The following is a 25,623-nucleotide window of genomic DNA, read 5'->3' on the forward strand; positions in this document are numbered from 1 at the left end:
TGAAAAACATGTACATGCTGGGTAAGTGCACAAGTTGAGAAAAGGAACAGGGTGGAATCCTGTTCTGCCTTGTTAGGTTCTCATATTGATTTTAAAACGGAAGGTACCCAACATTGTCTTCCAAGTGCTGATAGTTTCAGTTGCTGTGCTAATAATAGGGACAAAGCCCTGTTAAATTACATGGTACCAACTATGTTGAAATCCTTTATGTTGATTATTTTAAAAACCTCAAGGTGTTCTACTAATACATAGTTTCTAACATTTCTCTCTATAATAGTTTGTGGAGCATGCTGCTCTCTAGTGGCAGGCTTTTGAGGTTATCAATTCATTAGATAGCTTCAGCATGCAAAAACATTGATCAGACACAAATTTATTTTTTTCAAAACACATTTCACAACTGGAAACAGTAAAAGGAATATACAAAATAACTTTATCATTGCAGGAATATACAGATTCCACAAAATGTTTTTGGAGCAGAAGCCTCTGTGTCTTTTCCCACAAGTGTCACAAATGTACACAATATATCAAATCCCAGCTTTTGCAGTACAGCACTATTGTCTATAAACTTGTATCAGAATTTAGAAATGTAGCTGATGCTTTCAATTTGCTCCATACAGCAGGACAAGTGCCAGCTGCAGTGCCTCCTCATCATATGGGAAACTATAGCACATTCCTTCATCAGAGAGTATAAATTCACTCTTGAAACTCAGTTTCTAAATATTTAAATGGCCCTTTAGTGCAAGGTTTAGGACAAGCTGGTGGTCAGTTCAGAAATCATGTGACTTGTCAGCATTCAAGTATGGAGAAACATGATAGAGAAATATTGGTAGAAAAATAAATTTGATTTCTGTGAAGGGAATAAATTCAGCAGACATCTACGATAAGAGGTGTTGTGTAATCAGAGTGTCTGATGCCGAAAGAAATAACTGGAGCACAAGATTTGGTCAATGATACCTAGAAGCCAGAAGAAAAATACGTAAGATGAAGTAGACATTCTTCCATTATTTAACAGATGCTTAATTATTTTTCTCTACATATATTCCAGACACAACAGTCTGTTTCCTGCTGGTTTACAAAATTAGATTATTTTAAGTGACAATATGAACAAATGTATAGTCACAGAATTCGGGTAGGATTTTGATTAAATATTGCTGGAATAGGTACCCTGTGCAAGTTGTAAGATAAGACTCCAGAGTCAAGTAGGATTCTTCATGCTATAACAAGCTTTTAAAAATCCCTAAAACTTTGCTATGCCTATAAATGACTACCTGTGTGAGTTGGTGACTGATAGATTCTGAGTGATACTGAAGTTCAAGTCATCAATGAATAGGATGAGCCCCTTATGCCTTCTTTGCAAGACATTGTGGAATATTGATTTGAATTTGTGGAAAAGCCTTGCACCATCAGTTATTTCACCTTCAGATGACATGTTATTTGCTTAGGGCTAATGATATGATGCCAAAAGGTATAGGCTTTTCCATGCTTGACACAGAGTAGAAAGCAGCCCATCTAGCCCCGAGCTGTTACTAAAAGGTAAAGGTAGTCCTCTGTGAAAGCACCAGTCATTTCTGACTCTGGGGTGATGTTGCATCACAACGTTTTCACAGCAGACTTTTTACAGGGTGGTTTGCCATTGCCTTCCCCATTCATCTATGCTTTCTAGCACTCCATTTTTCCCACTCTGAGAGACTGCCCAGTTTTGTTGGAACTCACTCAAAGCACCAAGGAACATGTGCCCTTTGCATCATTGCCTGAATCATCTTAACGTCACCTTTTACAGTGTGTGAAATGACAGCACAAAACTAAAAGATAAACTACCATGTTAACTTCCTTTTTTTTCTTTTGCTGTTGGTCTAACTAAGAAATGTAGTTTCATAAATAATACTGATTCTAGTTATATATAAGGATGAAACAGGACCCAGAAATACACAAACACAGGGTTTGAAAACAACTAACAAAACTGAAACTCAGAGAGGTTCCTTCTGTTTCTCAAAACACACGCATTATTAGCCACCCATAGCTGTGATCTCCAGATATCTAAATCTGTAGACTGGAGACATGTGGAGACTCAACAGATGTTTCTGCAAATTCAGGGGACCCCCTAGGTTTTAAAAAAAAATCAGGCTGACTTGGAGCAACACTTCCTAAACTCCCACCCACTCCTACCTCTCTTATACCTGCAGTATATTAATGACATTTTTATTGTCTGGACACATGGTAAAGAAGCCTGGGATGTATTCCACCAGGCATTCAATGACTTTCACCCCACCATCAACCTGACAACCAATCTGCAAGCAATACATTTTCTAGACACTGTTGTAAAAAATACACAGTGGATGCATAGACATCACCTTATACCAGAAGCCTACTGACCAAAGAACATACCTACATGGCTCCAGCCACCATCCTAAACATATCAAACAATCCACTGCATATAGCCAGGCTCTACACTACAGCTGCATCTGCTCCAATCTTGCCAAAAGAGATTCACACCCAAGGGGATCTACAACAAACCTTTTTAGATCTAAAGTATCCACTTGATGAAGTCAAGAAACAAATTAACAAAGACAGAATGGTACTCAAAGATAACCTACTGCAAGACAGGCCCCAAAGAGACAATAACAGAACACTAATGGTCACATACAGCTCTCAACTGAAAACAGTTCAACAGTTCAAAACAGTGAAAATTCTGTTTCACTGTATCTGAAAAAGTGTGGTTGCACACAAAAGCTTATGCCTTGAATAAAATCTTGCAGATCTTAAAGGTGTCATTGGACTCAAACTTTGTTCATTAAAAAAATCACAGTATTCAAAAAGCAGTGAGCAACAATTTAATCATCCTGGGAATTTTGTTACTGGACAAAATACGTTATTAGCAGACAAGGGAACTCCAAAGGAAGAATTCAATGTGAAATTGCTGAATAAGAATTCACTAAAAAGTTCAAGACTAATGAACCACAGTTTTAAAAGGGACCTGGGATTCTTTACTATGGGTGTTAATATCCTGCATCCCACTGTAACTGCCTGTTGCATCCACTTATATTGTACTACATTTTATGTTAATCCTACTTCGCCTATACAACACCTGTTAGAGTTGTCTCTCATACTCCCCGAGTAAACTGATTACTCTTTTTTTAGGTATCATTTTAAATCATCCTCTCTTGGCAACATCTCCCACCCACCACCCACATACACACACCTTTCTTTTCTGAATATGAAAGCACTGACTCAATGGATGTACACTTTAACGTATACAATGATGCAAACTCTGACTCAAGAAAATTTATGCTGGAATGAATTTTGACTTTGAGGTACTACTGGACTTCTGTTTTATTTTGCTGCTACAAACCAGCAGTGCTGCCTATCTAGAGTAATGTTACCACGATGTTTTCAATGGGGCTGTCTAGGGGGGAAAGAGTGTAAACCATTATTTCTGTACATGAGCCTGAGAGATAATTTCTAACCTTATTTCTGTTCATCTTACATCAAGAAAAACTAACACTCCTTTCTTGCCTACCCCGCATTCTTTGGTTCAGGGTTTTATGGCACTCCCCCCTCCCCAACAGTGTGTCTATATACAGCAACTGAGGAACAGAGTCCTTTCAGATGGAGGAGAGGCTGTTTATTACCTTTCCTAATTCATAGTCTGCAGGTCCAGGTCCCAGTTTCTTTGCGGAAGTCTTAGTTTGGTATCCCATGGAGTACTTTGGTGCTCTCTTTTTGAAAACCTCTGTATCTGGTTTTATGTATGCAGCAGGGCCCGGGGTCTGTAAAAGAAAAGTAATATGACTTTCACCAATGAAAAGCATCTCAGTTTCTTAGGAAAAACTGAACAGGTCAAAATGTATCATAAATGAGCTTTGTGCCACTGCCACAGCAACAAATAACCCCCAGAGTGCAACTCCTAAGCTTCCTGCTCGCTTCTTCTGAGATACTTCGTTGCCTCTTTTGGCCAGCTGTGTAGTTATCATACCCACCTCTGTCCCTCTGTATAATATTGTTAGTTCCTGCGTAAACTGTTGTTTCCATACTCAGTTTTGTCACACACTGCCCTGGACTTCTTACTGTGCCAAGATGTAAAAATATTGAGTGTCAGCCATAGAGAAGACTACTGTCTGAGGCCTCAAAGAGCTGGTGAACTCATAGTCTGGATCAATATAAAGTAACATTTTAGGAGTGGGACTATGGCTCGGTATGGTTGCAGGTTCCTTTTTTATATATAGTTTTATTGATAAGAGGTTTTTACAAAAATTAATTACATCGCAGTATAATATAAAAGCTATAGCAGAAAATAAGCAAGGTAAAAAGAAAATCAATACGGGGCCTAAAAGGGCTTTATCCAACAGACTGGCATCGCATCTGCAATTGTATTCATTATCAGAATTAATTTTCTCTAACTGAATCTTACAGAAAAAAATTATATAGGACAGCTGGCTAAATGCGTCTCAACACATTAAAATATTTCATAAAGAATGTTCTATTACACTTCAAAAAGGTGTTGGAAGAACAGCTTCCTATTGAAAAATAGCACCTAAATTTACTAGGGGGCATTTTATAGCACCAGTGCTTCCAAAATGGATTTAGACTTTAAAACAATGCAAAGTCAGAACAGTAAAATACAAATTTCAGTAATTAAATTTTTCAACAGTAAAATACAAATTTCACATCATTGGAATGAAGGACCTAAGATCTCAAAGTTACTAGACTTGGATTAATCCAAGCTTTCAACTTGTTGCTCCTTGGATGCAACTCCAGACAGAAAATAATTTCCATCTAGGTTTGGATTTGCAGAACCTATATTCAGTTAGGTCCAGATCAATGTTCCCTCAAAGCTACTTAGAGGGAACATTGATCTGGACCTAACTGAATACAGGTTCTGCAGTCCCGAACCTAGATGGAAATTATTTTCGTGATCTGGAAGCACATTTCATCAGACAAAGCTTACATTTTGAATAAAACTTTGTTGGTCTTAAAGGTGCAACTTGACTCCTTCTTTGTTCTGCTGCTTCAGACGAACACGGCTGCCCACCTGGATCTATCAGATCATCTTTAAATTGGCAAAACAACTGTGTACAAATGACTCATTCCGGGAAGAACTGGTGAGTGAACTGTTGTGTACTGAGAGCTTCAAGTGAACACCTATTGTTCTAGAGGCTCCTTGCAACTACATTCAAATTTGCTACCTTTGTGGATCCAGCCAATCAGGTAACATCAAGTTGAATGAAGCCCATGCAAATGAAGGCTCTGAATGCCTGTTTTCCTATTGGTGTGTTTGCATTCTGGTGGTGTGTTTTGGGTTGGGGTTTGTGTATATAGTTGTATACAGTTGTGGCTTGCCACTTGTGTTGTAAGCCAATACTCAATATCGGAGCTATGCTGAAATCACTCTGGCATCTTGAACTCACTACTTAACACGAACTATCTCCCACCCCCACTTTATACAAGATCTAAGGATCTGGAAGCACAAAAAGAACAAAGTATTCAAATGCCACACCCCTATGGGAATGACACAGCAGAGGCTGAAAGGGAAGAAGCTGTTTGCCACCTGGCAGACATGGCAGCTCCTGGAGAAAGAGTGGGAAGATTACTTAAAGGTTGCAGATTTTCCTTCTGAACAGATTGTTGCTTTTTATAACTTAAAACTGAGCTGAAGAGGTTACAAAGGACAGTTTTTAAGGTTAAAGGATCTAGTGGCCAAGCTGGTACCTTTTCTGTGAAGATGTAATTCTGCCATTACAATTCTACAATTACAGCGTACATTAGGACAGGATATCAACAAATGATACACAAGAAAACAAACGTGACTGAAGTGCACTAAGGGAAAACGTGACCACATCAGGTATGCCTTTTCTCTCTATACTTAACAGAGAAACTGCAGATATGATCTGAGTGCATAGCCTACCTTATGGAGGTCTTCATGAAAACATCCAAACTTACTCCTCCCCATCAAGCTGTAGCTAGGACTGGCAGTTGTGGTCATTGCAAATGGTCCAAGCACCTGGGGGATTGTGTATGCATTAGGACCTGAAATAGGGAAAACAGTCGATATGAAAAGTGTCAGAGACTTTCAACATAATTATGGGAGGACAGACAATGGATTATGTCCAAAGAGTAACTTTGAGTATTTGAATAAAATTCTGACCATGTCATAAATTGGGTTTGGATATTCCCTCACATTCAAAACTAATTTGTTAATGTTCATGTAGTGTCAGAGGCCATGTGCTCAGTCTCTGGAGTACTGTAGCATATAGCACTTGCGATTTTTTTTTTAAAAAGTGCTATTTCCCATCTCTGTCCCCCAATCAAGGGTGTACAGCTGCCACAACTCCCATTCCTCTCCATACCTTGTGAATAGTAGTAACACTGCAGAGGATTAGTGGAGGAGCAGCACAGTGCTAGCCATCTACAGTGTTATCACCAAAAGAAAAATCCTCCCTGTATGGGAGTAGCCAAAATCTACAATCCTAGGATTCTTTATTGAACTCAAAGGGACTGTATTCCAAGTAGAAATGTATTGAATTGGACTCCACATCACTGTGTTGGATCCTTCAGTATGAGTCCCTTAACAGAATCAGCAACTGATTATTTAAACAACCCTGAGGATCAAAACAAAAGAAGAGACAAGTCTTACCTGGAGTGCTGTCAACTTTGGCACCTTCATACCTGAATGACATGGAATGCTTAGGACCAGTTTTATAGACAATTTTTTGAGACTTCTCTGGTGAATAAGAAGCTAGGCAAAAGTTAAACCAAAGACTGCAGTTAGACTAAAAGCCATCCTTGATCATGACAAACAAATTAGTGTATTCTTTAGGCAGTCTAGAATCCTCCTACTGTTAAAATCTCAAATTCTACAAGCCAAAAAAAAAATGCACAAGTTCTTAATAATGTTTGTAAAATAAATGATAGACTAGTTTGCATAATTTATTCTGTTTGTAAAAGAAAAGGACGGATTGAAGGATAGCTAGCTGGGGAGACAGGGTTGCCAATCTCCAGTCCATGTTTATTGTTACTGAGTTTGGAATTCTACAGTTTGTTGCAGCAGAAGACAACTCACACAAAAAGTTGAAAGAACTTTATCGAAAAATAACAAGGACTGGCACAAGCCATTTAAATTTGATCTAAGGAGTGGGTGAGGACAGCACTTTTCTGTTTTCTGACAGTGATATAGAATTGTGAATTCTTCTATATGGATTATATGAGATTTTGAATGAGTTCTGTGTGCACTAGAAGCTTTGGACTTTACTTGTTTGAAATTTATATCCCGCCCTTCCCACCGAAGTGGCTCAGGGCGGCTCACAGCACATAAAATCTAAGATAAAATTATTGGATTTAAAACATCTTACACAGTTAAAACAGTAAAAATAAAACATATAACAGCGGTCTATTAAAACTACACTCAGTTTCCAATGCCAGTTAGTTATAAGCCTAACTATTTAATAATAGATATTTGAAATTTTTATATATTGCAGTTCATTATTATTTTACAGGGTATTTTTTTACATTTCACTTCATCTTGTTCCGTGAAACTCTCTGTGGCACTGGAGATCTCCTGCTATTACAACTGAACTCCAGATGACCATGATCAGTTCTTCTGGAGAAAATGGCTGCTTTAGAGAATGGATTCTGTGGCATTATATCCTGCTGAGGTCCCACCCCACCCTCCCTTGGCTCTACTCCAAAATCTCTGGGGTGTTTCCCAACCCAGTGATAGCAACCCTAAGTAGAGGGAAGACACTGAGATGTGAAAAGTGCCTATAAAGAAAAAGCTGCAGGACCATGTAAACTAACAGAGTAACAGGTGGGTAACCAGGTTGGTCTGAAGCAACAGAACAAAGCTCAAGTCCAGTGGCACCGTTAAGACTAACGAATTTAAGCACACAAAAGCTTATACTAATTAAACTTTATTGGTTTTAAGAATAACAATAAGATTATATTGGATTTATACTCCACCCTTCACTCTGAATCTCACAGTCTCAGAGTGGTTCACAATCTCCTTTACCTTCCTCCCCCACAACAAACACCTTGTGAAATAGGTGGGCCTGAGAGAGCTCTCACAGAAGCTGCCCTTTCAAGGACGAGCTCTGTGAGATCTATGGCTGACCCAAAGGCCATTCCAGCAGCTGCAAGTGGAGGAGTGGGGAATCAAACCTGGATCGCCCAGATAGGAGTCCATACACTTAACCACTACACCAAACTGCCACTGGATTCAAACTTTGTTATAATAGCAAAACAGGTAGTGCAAAAGCCCCATGGTGTGGTATAGAATGACCCATTTTGATATCCTTTCCCTCCTGAGCAATAACACACTTCCTGAATATTTTCAACCACCTGTGGGCAAGATATGAGGATACCATTGAGCAAATTGTTTTGTTTGCCAAGGGCAGGCTAAAACAAGACAGATTCAGTTTGGCTCTTTGATCACATTGTGTGTGGATTGTTTAATTTCACTAGGGTTGCCAAGTCCAATTAAAGAAAAATCTGGGGACTTTGGGGGTGGAGCCAGGAGACATTGGGGGTGGATCCAGGAACAAGGATGTGACAAGCATAATTGAACTCCAAGGGAGTTCTGGCCATCACATTTAAAGGGACAGCACACCTTTTTAAATGCCTTTCTTCCATAGGAAATAATTAAGGATAGGGGCACCATCTTTGGGGGCTCATAGAATCAATCAATCATTTTGAAACTTGGAGGGTATTTTGGGGAGAGGCACTAGATGCTATGCTAAAAATATGGTACCTCTACCTAAAAAAATAGCCCCACAGAGCCCCCAATACCCACGGATCAATTCCCTATTATTCCCTACGGGAATCGTTCTCCATAGGGAATAATAGAGTGCCTAGTAGACATTTCCCTCCCCCCCCCACGCTTTCTAAAGGGGGGGAGGGCCTCCAAACCAGGGAATCCCCCCTCCCTGCCCCCTCCCTCTCTCACACACACAAATACTTACTTGGTCTTCTTCCAGCAGAACTTTGCTGTGAAAACGAAAGCAAGGCTGCACAGGAAAAGAAAGGGAGGGGCCGTTCTCCATGGAAACTGTTACTGACCCTTTCCCATGAAGCCCTTCCTGTTTCCTGTGCAGCCTTAAAGGGACACATTTTAAAAACGGATCAGAAGCTCTATAATAACATGATGCCTACAGGTATGTTCTCTCTTTCCCCCCCCCCCGCCCCCGTCCCCAGATTTTTTGAGAGCGGGGGAGGAGGCTGCAAATTCGGGGGTCCCCCGCCAGGGCGGGAGGGTTGGGAAGCCTAAATTTCACAAACAGGAGTCTGGTGGCTCTTTGAAGATGTGAGTCATTTTCTTTGTTCAATATGTTGTGTCCTCACTAGACAGACATTTATATTCGAGTGTGTGGAATAAATAAACAGTAGGTCCAGTGGGCCCTGAAACAAGGGGAATACAAGTAAGAGAGGGGCTTTGTTATCTTCTGCGGGAGAACGCAGAGCCACACTGGGTGGTGGCTGTCAAGAAGCCTAATTGCTGATCTTTGGAAGAACTTTTACAGATTCTAGCCCACAAAAGTCTGTGCTGGAATAAAACCTCATTAGCCTTTAAGATACCACTATTTATTTTTGCTGCAACAGACTAACACACAGCTAACCCTCTGTCATTTATTCAATAATGTTTTCCTACATCCTTGAGAACCGTTCCAGCTGCTGCACCAAAACGGTCCGTCTGTCACAAGCGAGTCAGTGGATTCAGAGAACAGAGACGCTACATGGAAGAATAACACTCACCAGGGCCTGGTGTAATCTCTTCTTTTACTCTGGGGCGCCCAGCCATCGTGTAACTGGGAGTAGTTTTCCTCCCTCGGTAAGTCATAGAGGACTGCACATGGTAAGGACCTGGAGAGCAATCTTTGCTGAGCAAAGGCTTTGCCCCATGTATACTGTAGGCGGGGGCTTTCCTTTTCGTTGGGATGTGTGACACAAAACCTGGGGGGGAGAAACAGGGATGCATTTCATGCAGAAGTCTAAGAAACAAGGAGCTTGAGCAGGGCCACAGCCAAGCTTTCACGTTTGGGGCCCCACAGCAGGATTTGTTGTTTGGGGGAGGCTGGCAGGTCTCCCGGTTTGGCGACTCTGGGCTCTCAGCTGTCTTGAGTTCCACGAGCTTCGCCTGGGCAGTCACAGCAGCTCTGCTCCCCCTACCCCTTTCTTATGTGCCCTTCTCTCAAAGAGACAGAGATCTTTCGGCTCTCCCCCACCCTTTGCTCTGCACTCTGTGTTTAGGAAGGGGAGAACAAAAAGACCAGCAGAATGCTAGTACTTGTTCAGAGTGGTGGTGAGCAAAGGGGATAGATTGGGGGCCCTCCAATGGAGGGGGTCATACAGTTGGAAGGGGGGGTTGAAAGGATGGGCCTGGGCCCACCTGGGCCCCACTGTAGCTACAGGCCTGAGCTAGAGTGATCTTGATTCAGGGCACTGGTCAATCAATCTGATTGGTAGCAGTTCTCCAAGATTTCCATAGAAAGGGTCTTTCCCAGCCCTGCTGCCTGAGATCCTTTAACTAGAGATATGAAGAACTGAATATGGGATTGTCATAGGGTTAATATCAAGGCAGGGACTGGCATTCTCCAGACCTATAATTCAGGGGTGGCCAAAGGTAGCTCTCCAGATGTTTTTTTGCCTACAATTCCCATCAACCCCAGCCATCAGCTATGCTGGCTGGGGCTGATGGGAGTTGTAGGCAAAAAACATCTGGAGAGCTACTGTTGGCCACCCCTGCTATGATTCATCTCCAGATTCCAGATATCAGTGCGTATGGAGAAAATGGCAGCTTTGGAAGGTGGACTTTTATGGCATCACATCCCCACCGAGCTCCCTTCCCTCCTTAGACTCTCAGGGACCATGCCAGGCCTGGCAAGATAGTGTGTGTGTGTGTGGGGGGGGAGATGGGATTCCCCCCCACGTGTCTCGCAGTCCCCCACTTGTTTTATTTATTAGCATAATTTATCGTCCACCTTTCTCACTGAGTCTCAGAGATGATTACATAATGTGAATTAGTGCAGACAAAGGAATAAGACATCTGATAAGCAAGGTAATAGGAGTAGGTTTTCAAAAATCTGAAAACATAGCACTGAGCATTAGGCATGATGTGTTAACAATGCCAAAAAGTGGAATTACATAGCTAGATAACTTCGCAGTGATAGCACAATAATACATATTGCAAACAGTTAATATATACTTTACACTGTAGTATAGTCCACATTCCCATTTCCTCTATTACAGCACTTTTTTTGAACTATTGCATCATAATATAGCCCTAATGCCTTTATAATGTTCTACTGAACAATTCTGTTTTACATAGTTTGTGGAATGCCAGAGGGGAATACAAAAGATTCCTAAATTTGGAGTTAACTGGAAATTATACTTTTTTACTGTCTTCCCAGTTTCTGTATTCCCATTTCACAATCTACCTGTGCATGTTTAGAAATATTTTTTTAAAAATTGTATCTTCCTCCATGCTCCCTTCCCCCACAAGCTGCTGCTCTGTTCACTCTACCAGGAACTAGTGGGTAGCATGGATTTTTCCTCCAAGTGTGGATATCCATGCTAGCCTGAAGCAACAGAACTTGAAGGACGATGGTGCAGTCTCATTTGGAGTACTGTGTGCAGTTCTGGTCGCCGCACCTCAAAAAGGATATTATAGCATTGGAGAAAGTCCAGAGAAGGGCAACTAGAATTATTAAAGGGCTGGAGCACTTTCCCTATGAAGAAAGGTTGAAACGCCTGGGGCTCTTTAGCTTGGAGAAACGTCGACTGCGGGGTGACATGATAGAGGTTTACAAGATAATGCATGGGATGGAGAAAGTAGAGAAAGAGGTACCTTTTCCCTCCACTTTTTTTGGGGGGGAAAGTGAGTCTTATGGTGCAAAAAATACTGTACTTTTCTCCCTTTCTCACAATACAAGAACTCGTGGGCATTCGATGAAATTGCTGAGCAGACAGGTTAAAATGGATAAAAGGAAGTACTTCTTCACCCAAAGGGTGATTAACATGTGGAATTCACTGCCACAGGAGGTGGTGGCGGCCACAAGTATAGCCACCTTCAAGAGGGGTTTAGATAAAAATATGGAGCACAGGTCCATCAGTGGCTATTAGCCACAGTGTGTGTGTATATATAAAATTTTTTGCCACTGTGTGACACAGAGTGTTGGACTGGATGGGCCGTTGGCCTGATCCAACATGGCTTCTCTTATGTTCTTATAGTTAACTGTGACACTTCAGGGGCTGCTGCAAGTCAGTTCTGAGATATTTAATGTGGGGGTGGGGAGAGAGAGAGGCCTTTATATAGATAAATGACAAATTAGCATACAACTCTTAGGCCTGACAAACATAGAATCAATAAAAGGTAGAGTTCTGTGCCATTTCCTAAATTCACAATCAGAATTAATAATAAATAGCCACCAAGTGAGAGACTTAAGTTATCATAGCAGAAAAATATTATAGGCAAAACCTATCATGGAATCGTCCCAAATAAGTGCCACTGAAATTAATGGAGAATCTCTCTTGAGCAATTCTCATTCGTTTCAGGGTGGCTTGTCTTATGCAGAAAAAAATTCTCTAACTATTGTTCTCAATATGCAGATGATTCTTACTGATAAAAAGAAATTCACTGGACTCCTACATATTACTTTAATGTAATGACTGAAACAGATTTTCTTTATCCCCCCACTGCTATTTTTACCTGTTGCTCCCTGTACATAATACTTGGGTCCAGGACTGGTATATTGGGCCATGATTGGTCCTCTTGGACGATGAGGCCTCCATGTTCCCACCCACGGTCCTTTGCTCATGATGAAAGCAGCTTACTCCAAGTCCTAAGAAAGGAAAGAACACAGCGAATTCTTTTAAAAGCAAGTTTGGACAGCTCCTTCTGTTTAGAAAAATGTAGGACTCTGCGTTATAGCTGACAAGATCTGTGTCTAGTCTATTATCATGTCTACTGCCGACAGCCGTGAATGTGAAATGTTGTTCCATATATCCTCAGGATAGTTCTCTGGGCTCTGTTGCTGCTTGACACGTCAGGACTTAAACAATAATGTCTTCTCTCCATAGGTTAAGAACAATATTCTCTTTTTCCTTTACTATATTAAAGCTTTTACGCGGCTCCATTGCTAACAGGAGTGTTTTCAAGACTGCAGTCACCTTCTGAGTTTTTGTCAGTGTTGCGGTGGTTCTTATGATCACACTATCGCTGCAATCAATACATGCTTACATATTTTCTTCATTTTTTCCTTCAGTATCTGTTCAAATTCACATTGTAGATTGGATTTCTGGGTTTTTATTCCATTTTGTATGTGTGTGTGGGCACATGTGCTGAAGCATTGCTTCAGTAGCCTCAAGGGGATGAGAAATCCCCTTAAGAGTTTGTTCCTTGTCCAGCACACCACACCTGAGAGGTGTACATAGTGTTCATGTCTCACTCCTTTTTGGATGCCTCTTTTCCTGTGTTTGAGCATCCTCTCTCATTAGTTCCCTCTTCCCACCCCCCCTCAGCATTTTGAATTCCTTCCCCTGACTTGCATCAGTACACAGTTCACAACCAGGGCCGGATCTAAGGGGGGGCAGAGGGGGGTGCTTGCGCCGGGCGCCAATGGAGGGGGGCGCCAAATTGGGTATGGAGTCCATTGTATTCTATGGGACCATAAGATAGAAAGGCCCATAAGGGGGCACCATTTTTTAATTTTGCCCCCCTCAGAAAACATGTAGATCCGGTCCTGTTCACAACAGCTTGTTTCCTTCAATTACATTGGAGACCAAGGCCTATGAGGAAAGGCTGAGGGACTTGGGAATGTTCAGCCTGGAGAAAAGGAGGCTGAGGGGGAACTCTATAAATATTTGAAAATAAATAAATATGCTCTCTATAAATATTTGAAGGTCTGTCACTTAGAGGAGGGCAGGGAGTTGTTCTTGTTGGCAGCAGAGGAGAGAACTTGTAACAATGGGTTTAAATTAAGGGTGGGAAGGTATCGACTAGATATTCAGAAAAACATTTTTACAGTAAGAGTTGTTCAACAGTGGAATCAGCTACCTAGGGAGATGGTGAGGTCCCCCTCACTGGCAATCTTTAAGCAACAGCTGGACGCTGTAGGCTGACCTGGATGCTCTAGGCTGATCCTGCTTTGAGCAGAGGGTTGGCTGCTGGTGTTGGCCTCTGAATGGGACTGAACTTTTGTTTCAGAGCAAGTGCCATTCAGCACTGGCATGCAATTTTTTTAAAAGTTGCTGCCCAAACCCACCCTTTTTGGTCATGTTTGGACAATTCATGAGATGGAAAAAAACTGTTCACATTTTGAGCAAATGGCTATCTTGCAAATTCATTCCACAGTAGAAAGAAAAAGTTTAGGAAGGAATGGGGGGTGGGACGAGGAAAAACCAGGATGGCACAGGGATGTTAATGAAGTTGTCTGGATACAAGAAAAATTCTGGTAGCATAAGGGAATGAAAATGGAACATTATGGCAATATGGAAAATGCCATGTATGAGTTCATAGCAATAATCATACTTCTTTAGAGGTGTTGAATTCATTTGTTACAAGGACTGGCTCTGACATGAAAATCACTTTTTCAGGCCAAGCCATATGTGCAGTGCAGGATTAAACCTAGTGGAGGCCCTTAGGCAGTCAAAATCTTGGGGGCCCCCTCACAAATTATCTCAGAGTCGGAGCCTTGCTGCAGCCTGCAGGCACCTTCTCAAAAACCCCTTTGACAAACCTGCAGGGAAGAGGCAGAGAGAGGCAGATTTGGTGATGGCGCCAGCAGCAGCTGCACCAAGCAAGTTGGGCAAAGAGCGACTCAGTTGCTGGCTGTGCATGCAGGGGGGAAACTGGGGGGGGGGGACTTGGCCTAGGCCCCCTAAAAGCTTGGGGGCCTATAAGCCAATGCCTACTTGGCCTAATTGTTAATCCAGCCCTGCATATGTGCCATAAAATGTAATGCCAGGGAGTGGAGATATAAATTTACAAAGGACAGCAGCTGGTAAACTCCAAGTTGGTGTGTCCTCACCACGAGGCCACATGGTCTAGAGAGGGGGGATGGGTGGACTGGAGAGCCAGCAGTGCAGCACTGAGCAGATGCCACCATACTGCACTGCCTGAAGGAGGTTAAACCCCTTTTCCAGCCCGGTGTTATCACCAGTGCTGTGTGTCCAGATCCCAGAGTAAAAATGCAAAGTGGTTGAGTGTTGCAAGCTCAACAGGAGGATGGTATGTAGAAGCCTAAAAGCTGACTAAGCACAGTTTAAGGCACATTAAATCCCACCGCCACCTCTCATTATACAAAAATGAAGTCTGAGGGAGAATAGAATGAAGTCTGAGTCATGGATAATCTGCTTTGAAGATAAAAAAAAAAATAAGTAAATGGGGTATAAAATAAGTAAATGGCATGTGCAGAGTGCCTTCTGGTACACAATAGCTATACCCATCTACCTCCCAAGTCAAGTTAAGTTTAGTTTAATACGGTCAGAGACCCATCCAAAAAGAAAGAAAATAGGTAACATGTGGCATTAAAAAAACCAAAAACCAAACCAAGGAATACAATTGAACTTGGGCACAATACAAAATATTATACATAAAAAATTCAGTTTCTATTTCTAGTTATAAAACGTAAATTAAAATATTTCATAGACATTTAAATATTTTTATCTATTAGTTGTTTACGGAGTCTTATGGCTTGTACAGCAAACGTTGCAGCCTTCATAGTAATTTCCTGGTTCCTATCCACTAAAATCTTATCTAGATAAAAGCTAAAATCTCTCCCCGGGAATTGGTCACAAATAGAGCAATATAAACCAAACGAATGTTCTGATAAAGTTTACATTCAAAGAGAATGTGCTCTCTCATCTCTATCCTCCCATCTCCGCAGATACATAATCTTTCCTCTTAGGGGCGCCTTTTGTATTTACCTTCTGTGACCGCTGAAGGGAGCATATTCGCTCTCATGAGTGTGAAGTCTCTTCTATAATCAGGTTTATCTAAATTCTGCAAGTATGGCATCAGAACTATTCAATTCAGGTTTCCTGTGCCTGAAGGATAACATTTAATCTGGGACAAATCGTGTTGTCTTTCGGTATCTAGAATCCTTTGTTTAAGGAAGGGTTTAACTGCACTACCTTCCAACTGCATCATAAACTCTTTAGAGAGCTCATAATAAGCTAATTTAAGCTCGGTTTCTCTAACCCGGTAAGATGTCAAGGAGTCTTTCATTATAAGGCTCATTAGCCCAGTAGGGTTAGTCATTAGTTTGTACCAATATAGAAAGACAGCAATCCATAAACAGGCCTGTAAGGTGATCATGCCAGTTTCCACTCGTATGAAAGCATTTGAAGCACCAGGTGGGGCCTGAAGAACATGCCTTAGAAACTTAGATTGAACTCTTTCTAATGCTTGTCAGTGTGTCTTATGTGGGAATATGCTCAAAGGGGCTCCATATAGTAGTTGGGCAAGGGATTTGGCCTTAAAGATCTTAACTGCCGCAGCTACATTCCGTCCCCCTGAGTTCCCGAAAAATTTCTCCGTTGCCCCAGGGCTTCTAGTCACATTCATTATGACATGATCCACATGCGCCTTTCTGGAACCAGCGAATTGAAAAACTACTCCCAAATATTTGAAACAGCAAACTTGTTCAACTTCTACTGAGTTGATTCGCCAATGATATATTCTGGGTTTGTTAGCAAAGACTAAAACTTTCAACTTCTGGTAATTGATTTTAATATAATTGGAATGGCAGTATTGAGCTAAGATTTTCATAGCTCGTTTAAGACCGACAGGGGTCCTAGAAATCAGCACCGCATTGTCAGCATATAAAAGAAGGGGGATATGTTTCTCGGCAATTTTAGGAGCGTGCACCTCTTGACGGTTTAGATGATTCCTCAGATCATTAATAAACAGGTTACATAGGGAAGGGGCCAAAATACAGCCTTGTTTGACTCCCTTTTCTACATTTATGGCTTCTGTAAGATGGCCTTGGGGGTCTGGTCTCACTCTGATCTTAGTGTTCCTGTATAAGGTTTTTATTAGGGCCAATAATCTCCCGTTCACCCCCATATCCTTCAGCTTTCCTCATAAAAGATCCCAATGCACGAGGTCAAAGGCAGATTTAAAATCTATGAAGGCTGCATATAAGGCGGAGGAAGTATTAGCAGAGTATTTGGATATTAGATGATCTAGGACTACACAATGATCTAGTGTAGAACAACCTGATTTAAATCCAGCCTGTTCCAACCCAAGAATATTATTTTGCTCGATCTATTCATTCAATTTCTCTTTCAGTCGACTGGCATAGATCTTACTTGGTATACTTAGGAAACTAATTGGCCTGTAATTAGCTGGGTCCTTTTTATTGCCCTTTTTGTAGATGGGCACTATAACTCCAGTGTCCCAGTCTCTAGGAATTCTTATGTTTTTATCTATTGTAGTAAATAGCTTGGCAAGCAGCCGGGCCCATTAGTCTATATTTTCTTTAATTAACTCTGCAGGGATTAGATCAAGGCCAGGGGCTTTTTTTTACTTTAAAGACATAATTAAGGATTTTACCTCAGATGGTTCAACAGGTGGCCATTCTGGTAGATTCTCTGAAATCTCCATTAAAGGAGGTGGCTCCTCTGTTGATCCATATAGTTCTTTGTAATAATTCTCCCAAGCCTCTGGCATAACCACATTGGAGATCTGGGAGGCGGGTCTATTAAGGCCCTTGGATACCAGTCTCCAAAAGAGTGAGGGTTTTTTTTGATCTTACAACCTGTTCCATCTGAAGCCAAGCTAAACCCCTGGCCTCATTTTTCCCCCCTGATTATCAGCTTTATATATTTTTTTGTATCTTTAGTTGTTCTTTATCAATTATGTTTGGATCTGCTTGCCCTATAATTTAGATACATAGTGCCAAGTTCTTTTTTGGCCTGTAAACATTCTGCGTCAAACAAGTTGTTTCTCTTCCCCCAGGCTCTTCTATTGGAGGCAAGGGGTTGTCCTTTTATCGGAAATAGCAGTTGCTCTGTGAGAGCTTCATATAATGTAATAACCTCTTCCCCAGCCTTCGAGAGAATCATATCTTTTGTCTCAATTGTAGTTTCTTGCTTGAGGGATTCTGCATACTTTCCTTCATTCTATCATCCCAGGATATCCTAATATATCTTTTCCCATGCTCAGTAACACACCTGTACCTGTCCACAATTCTTGGATGTATGCAGGGGATTGACATGGCTAAACTAAGGGGCATATGGTCCCCTTCACAATATGTGGCAACCTCGAATGAATCCACAAATTTAGCTAAATTCTCTGAGATTAACATATAATCAACCACACTTAGCTTTGTCCCAGACCAATAGGTGTATTCCCCGGGATGGTCATTTATATGAGAACCATTTAGAATACCCAAATTCAGTACATTGGCCATGCGCGCAAGCATAAAGCCAACGAAATTACTTCTTAGATCTTTAGGTAGTCTTATAAGGTAAATAGTGTGTTTCTGAGCTTGGAGGGCAGGTATCATATCTATTAAATAAAATCATATCATTTTTACCTAGTCTAGCATTGAAATCCCTTCCTACCAGTACATAAGCAGTGGGTTTTGCTCTAATCAATTGCTGGATATAGTTTTCCAAATCTTTCCATACCGGTTCTATTTGAGCTTTAGTTTTACAAGGAGAAATATAAACATTTATTACTAAACAGACTGCTTCCTTAAATTTCAGAAGTAAGGCCATCGCTATTGAGTCAAGGGAAGGAAGTTGAATAATCTTAACTTTCAAAGTAGTAGCAATCAAAATACCTAGTCCCCCCTTTGCTCTGCCGTGCACTGAGGGTTCAACCTGAATCTCATATATGTTGTATCCCTCTAAGACGAAAGATTATGTGCACCATATTTCCTGCAGCATTATAACATCAAATTTCCTCATAAAATGTGTTGCGTCCTGTTCCTTTATTCTTGAAGCCCAGCCCATTATATTCCATGATGTTATAGTGATTGGGCAGAGGGGGTTTGTTCTTATCCTAACCAGGTTTTAGTCAGTCTAAGGCCAAATCAATAATTTCCAGAGTCTTATGGGAATCTTGGAAAACACATCCATTCTGTTTAGGGGGTTGTTGGGTTGTGTGCATCTCACAGGTAATTTCCTTATGGCTCCCTGAAATTGCATCATGAGTTTTGTTGGTAGAATTAGCTCCAGTAATCATCTCTGATTCTATTTGTTGCTGCATTAGGAAAAGGGCAACTGGTAGAGGAGGGGTAATTTCTTTATGGTCTTCTGAGGTGGTAACATGGCTTATCAATATCGTTCCTCAGGGTGGAATTGGTTCCAATTCTTGGCCCCAAATTTGCTGGCTGCTGAGTTGGAGCAGAAACAGCTGGCCAGAGAGGGGACATGGCACTAGTTTCTATGATCTGATTAATTTGGATGGTTTCCCTAGATTCCAACTTGTCTTCTACCATTTCCTTAATAATAATAATAATATTTAATTTATATCCCGCCCTTCCCGCCAAAGCAGGCTCAGGGTGGCTCACAACATAATATAAAACACAAAGATTTCCTTCCTGGAGGATACGATTTTAACACCTGATAGTTTGGATTTAATTTTCCTAATCTGGAGATATATAAGAGTCCGATCGTCTGATGGAAGAGTTGCAAAGTTGTGTAGCAACTTTATTTCTATGTATTCTCCAGCCAGTCATTGTCGTCTTCTTCACAGTGCCTCTCTGGCTCTACTACTGGAGTAAGATCCACTTTCATCCCAGGCTCCTGAGGCCAATCTTCAGTTTCCATCATCAGGGTCTTGACTATTTTTCTCTTCTTGCATGTGATCATTTGGTATTCTGATCATTAGTGGATTTATAATGGTGTTAATAAATACATGGGAAGGAAAAATTCCATGGTGTCTTAAATCGTTTCTGTGCATGAATACCCTGCAGGGTATCCTTGAACTTTTCAATGTAAGTACCACTCTATAAATTTGAGTAGCGTTGGTGATATTCTCTACCTCCTCCAAATCAATGTTCATTTTCTGGACTCTCAAGAGATGGCTAAGGGAATCCACCACTCTATATTTAGAGTCCCATCAATGAATTTTTCCTGGGGCACTACAAACCATCATGGCAATCTTATTAGGCTGTAGTGCTAAATGTTGTTCTTGAGATTTTGTGGGAGGCTCATATCTAGGGAGGGGGCTCTCCTTCCCATGCAGCCACTTCCTGGCCACACGTTGTTCAGGAGTGAGCATATTTAGATTGCCTGATTTGGGGTTTGACTGGACTTTCTCCCTGAGTTGTAAGATGGCCCTAGTCAGACTTTCAAGACGATCGTTCATGAGAGTCAGAGAAGTATACATGGAAGTCACAGTACAGGCTGTCAGTTCAATGAAGTTAGCTGTCAGGTCATCATCCATTCCATTTGTCTCAGTAGATATATGGTTACACCTTCTTCTGCTCTGACTTCCAGCCATATCATGCTGGGACCCTGGCTCTTCCCCTTTCAAATCAACTAATGCTGCAAAGCAATCTGACACTGATAGATTGTCAGCAAGCTTGTCTTTCAGGGGAAAGAATTCATTCATTTTGGTCCGTTTGCAAGCTGGTGTGTTTATCTCCTCTTCTTCATCACTACGTGGTTTCTTTAAGGCCCCCATTTTGGTCTAACTTTCAAAGCTCTCCCTTCATAAATTAGCACATCTTAACACTCTCTTCATAAATTTACACTTTGTGTGTTAACACTGTTGGACACTGCCAAATGTTGCCTGATTTAAAGCCGTTCACCCAGCACAGCTGTCTGCTATTTGGTTAATTAGCACAGCAAGTTACAATGCCTTCTCAAGTGCCAGCAATACCTTCAAGGTAAGAGGCAAGGAGAAAGTTAAGTAGAGGCTTTCCAGTTTGGTGTAGTGGTTAAGTGTGCGGACTCTTATCTGGGAGAACCGGGTTTGATTCCCCCCTCCTCCACTTGCACCTGCTGGAATGGCCTTGGGTCAGCCATAGCTCTGGCAGAGGTTGTCCTTGAAAGGGCAGCTGCTGTGAGAGCCCTCTCCAGCCCCACCCACCTCACAGGGTGTCTGTTGTGAGGGAGGAAGGTAAAGGAGATTGTGAGCCGCTCTGAGACTCTTCGGAGTGGAGGGCGGGATATAAATCCAATATCTTCTTCTTCATCTTCTTCCTTTCTTCCCAGTCAAGTCCAGTTTGTTTTATAAGCACAAGCCAGTATTTATATTATTGTTGGCAAGTTGTAACAAGGCAAAACACTTTATGCAGAAGGAGGTATAATGAGGATTAGAGACTGATAGGCACGCAGTAGAAAAATTCAATTATACATGTTTTTATCTTCTGTGGTCTTGACTGAGTGCCCAGAAAAGAATGTAAATAGCCAATCCGGATTGAAATTTATATCAAAAGGACTTATCAGGAGAAGATAAAAGGTTATAAAACCTTAAATTGTCGGAGCTTCTCCAAAAGGTGTCTTGCAGCAGCCAACCGGAAACCGGAACCCACATCTACCTCCCTAATCCTAGTGGATGAATTTTAAATGGAATGGATAGTAATTTGCAAGCCGATGCAGCTCTGGCCATTCCTATTTTAATAACTGAAGTGCTGCTTAATATCTACCCTTCCAAGTACTGCTCCCAAATTCGTTACCCCACAATGTTATGCCCTGAAACATCTCTTAAGAGAAGACTATAAATAACACAAGATAAATCAACAAAAGGTTCCGATTATCATCAAATCATTCCCCCTGAATAACTAAATGATCTGCCATACTATCATTCTGTCTCTCTGTCCTGAACAATTTCATTTTATACATTCTGTGGAATGTTAGGAAAGTGGGAGCCTTCCTGACTTTGTCAGGCCATTCCACCAGGTGGGAACATATATTACAGTTACAGTAGTTACACAGATCAACAAAGCATGTTTAGACAGCGTCGATGGTCAGTGGTTCACAATGGAATCCTAAACGGAGCTTTACCCTTCTAAATCCATTGATGTTTGTATAGTTTGTGACTGCGCAGCACTACACTTGTATAAATGCTGTCCTTTTAAAAATAATATAAAACATTATGAAATCGCTAGCAAAGCATGAGATGAAGTTGCCCAGGAACGTATTCAGCATTTTCCAGACTGATTAAGGTACAGCCATATACTATTCTCTAGGCACAATGATTTTTAGTTCTGCCATCCACTGTCCCTGCCTTCTTCATTAAAAACTAGGGATGTGGATATTTCTGGTCTGAAAGCAGGGCCTTTTTTTTTTTTTTTTTGAGCAGGAACACACAAACGCAGTTCCGGCTGGCTTAGCATCAGGGGGTCTGCCCTAATATGCAAATGAGTTCCTATTGGGCTTTTTCTACAGAGCCCTGTCTGAAAGCATACCTCCAAAAGAACATTTGTCTTTTGGGGTATATTCCAGACAGCCCAAATGGTATTCTGGATCACAGCATACCAAATTTCAATTCCCTTCCCCCCCAAACCCAGAAACATTTTGGAATATATGGAAATGTTTGGGGCTGTCATTTCCAGGCTCCCAAGACTGCTTTTCTCCCATTTCTCAGAATTGTCTGGCTATTGACCCAAGCGGGGTGGGGAGGTAGCTGTCCAGGGCAATAGAGGATTAGACATTAGAGAGAGTACTTCACCTGTTTTCCCAGTAATGGTGCTTTTCACAGTGTTCTGTGAGGGCCAACTCCATGTTCAGGTTTTTAACAAGTTGGATCTGGGTCTCCTGCAGCCACACAGCAGCTGCAGAATACTCTTAAATATCCTTATGTTCTCTCTCCATACAATTTCTGGTTTTATGGGTCTGTGTTTATGGGATTATGGCAGAAAGTGATCATTAAAAGCAATAAAAGCTAATAAGACCTTAAAAAACTAATAAACCAGTGTATCCTGGTAGCTGGAACTTTGTATTTTAAAAACTCTGTTGGGAACTTGGGGTGGAATAGTTGGGTTCTGGTATGCACAGGTTTAGAGACTGCATCTTTTGTAGAGGAAAATGTAGGTCCCCATGCAAGATTTGTGAACACCTTTAACTTATAACGTTAAAACGAATTAACTGGGAAAAATTGGGTCCATCTGTACCTGAAGTTGTGAGACCTTCATGAACTGTTATTAATTTGCTCTCCCATCTGGCCTTCAGTTCTAGTAGGGTTGCCAGGTCAGTGTTGGAAAATACCTGGAGACATTGGGGATGGAGCCAGGAGAGGGCGGGGTTTGGGGATGGGAGGGGCCTCGGCATGGTACAATGCCGTAGAGTCCACCATTCAAAGCAGCCATTTTCTCCAGGAGAGCTAATCTCTGCCAGCTGGAGATCACTTGTAAAAGTGGGAGATCTCCAGGCCCCACCTGAAGCCTGGCAACCCTAAGTTCTACTCAGAACCCCATCTTGGAAGAGCCCACCTGAACAGCTTGTAAATGTCTTCTCAATCAATGTCCTCCAACGAAGATGAGGGAAAAGTGGAAGATGTAGGTTTGTTCTTACTTCCTTTGACCCTTTTGGTTGACTGAGAAGCTGGAATGCAGTGTCTAATTTCTAAAAAGAGAAGTGCCAAAGCTCAGTCTGTGATTATAGTCATGTTGTAATTGAATAATGTTGAGGTTTAAAGAACTCTGCACATGTACAAAGCTAGTTTTCATAATTATGACACACATGCTAGGACTGGGCTGTGCTGGTGAAATGAGACAGGATGCGGAATTGTATAGTATAACAAAATGTCATCAGATCTCAGAAGCTAAGGAGAGTCAGTACTTGGATGGTAAACCACCCAGGAGGACATTGCAGAGACAGACATTGGCAAACCATCTCTGCTTCTTACTTGCCTTGGAAGTATCTTGCTTGGGTGACCTTAAATCGCGACTTTATGGCACTTTGCGAGTGTGTGTGCGCACGCACACACAGAGGGGGGGCTGTAGGCTTGAGCCCTGTAAAGAATGAATTTCTACTCTTCTGCTTTCTCTTTGTCTCTGTGTGGAGGAATGTGGTAGAAAGTTCATGTTATGTACTGAGAAGAAAGAGGGAGAGTTGCCAGTGCCTACAATGTTGTACAATATTGGCCCATAAAACTTCTAATAAATATCAGTGAGTTATCCTTTTCCAAAATGGTTGGGTTCCTAGCTTTTCCAGTGTTGTTTTCTTCCACAATCCTGTTCATTGAATATTAATATACTGTTACAGTCTATGGTGGCCAACCACTGCACGGTGGCAACAAGAGCCAGTGTGGTGTGGTTAAACGTTTCAAGCTAGCTATCTGGAAGAGCCAGGTTCAAATTCCTACTCATGCCATGGAAGCTCACTGGGTGATTTTGGGCTGGTTACACTCTGTCAGCCTAACCTATCTCACAGGGCCATTGTTAGGATAAAATGAAGGAGAATGAGGCAAGCCACTTTGGGTCCCCATTGGGGAGAAAAGCAAGGTATAAACGAATTAAATAAATAACCCTTGTAAATGGTTCATCTGTAAGCACGTTGATCAGTTTTTTAGAAAACACATGGACAGATTGCCCAAAGAAATGTGCAGTTGCATAAAATATACAACAATGTGAACCCAATGGATTTGCCTGGGGCCAGTGCATCTTTGGTACCAGATAGGATAGGAAACTACACTTTTGTGAAGGGTACAGAGACAGAGCAATGCTTGGCAGCTATGAGGGAAGCCTTTAAGGTTACCTTAAATCCTCAACCTACCTTGTTAAATTTAATTTGGAATGCTTGTCCATCAAATGTATTTTCTGATGGCACCTAGCCTGATTCCCAAATGTTGCCATCAACTTCTAAAGGAATCAAACCCCTAACTATGCCTTACAAAACAGAGGATTTCTTCAATAACTGAGAGCTAATCCACCTACTGTTGCCCTTGAAGATAAAACTTATTTGGGTAATTTTGTTGTCTGCAGCGACCCTCTTGCTTTTTTCTACAGGACTGTGGACAGCTTCAGGAGAAGATGGAATTCTAGCCAGGCAGGCCCATCCTTGTTTGCATGGATTTCTTTCCCCTAACCCTAACCCTCCCCCATGTGGACTTAAGAAGAACTTTCATGAAAATGTCATAGAAACAAAACAATTGCCCTTCATAGTACATCTGGGGGTTCTAGAACCAGTTACGACTGAGGAATCCAGGCTGTATTTTAATGAGTAACCCTCTTGCTCTACCATCCCAGGCACTTAAAACTTGGACTGCATTTGTTGAAAGAAACAAGTGTGACAGTCACAGACAGAGCTTTTCTCTTGCTGGCAGATTTTCCCCGTATCCTAGGGCTGAATTGTATAACGCAAAGCCCTTGTTGCTGCCACTTTTAATATCTGTGAATACGCTGGGGGGGTTTTCTCACCTAAATCTAACTTGTGTTTAACAGTTTCTAGACATTCATAACTTTGGAGTAGAGTCTTCAGCGTTTTTATTTCTCTTTAGGAATGATCTCAAGAGTGTTATTATATTGTCTTTGAATACTGTTCTTACTATTGTTGAGAGCTGTATTTTTTTTTTTTAAAAAAAACCCCACCTGCAATTGCCATTATTATTACTGTTAGTATTGGTATCCAGTAGGGTTTTTATAGTGCTCTTTGATACAGTAGTGTTGACCCTTTGTTGACAAAAGTTAAAAATCGCCCTACTAGAATTGTTCTGACAGAAAACCTTGTGAGAAT

The 25,623-nt window shown here is 41.4% G+C and overlaps 1 protein-coding gene across 1 annotated transcript; it reads right to left on the reverse strand.

The window, feature by feature from the left end:
* Positions 1–354: 354 nt before the first annotated feature.
* CIMAP1A (ciliary microtubule associated protein 1A) lies at positions 355–21,486 on the reverse strand. The gene is made up of 7 exons (XM_060261953.1): positions 21,417–21,486; positions 12,695–12,827; positions 9,742–9,939; positions 6,632–6,733; positions 5,903–6,024; positions 3,630–3,767; positions 355–954 (listed from the first exon to the last, which is right to left on the reverse strand). Exons 2-7 carry the CDS (start codon positions 12,801–12,803, stop codon positions 865–867), a joined length of 759 nt encoding a protein of 252 aa, XP_060117936.1. The 5' UTR covers positions 12,804–12,827; positions 21,417–21,486; the 3' UTR covers positions 355–864.
* Positions 21,487–25,623: the final 4,137 nt, after the last annotated feature.

This window comes from Heteronotia binoei, chromosome 21 (genome assembly GCF_032191835.1).
Source record: "Heteronotia binoei isolate CCM8104 ecotype False Entrance Well chromosome 21, APGP_CSIRO_Hbin_v1, whole genome shotgun sequence".
Classification (NCBI taxonomy): Eukaryota; Metazoa; Chordata; class Lepidosauria; order Squamata; family Gekkonidae; genus Heteronotia; species Heteronotia binoei.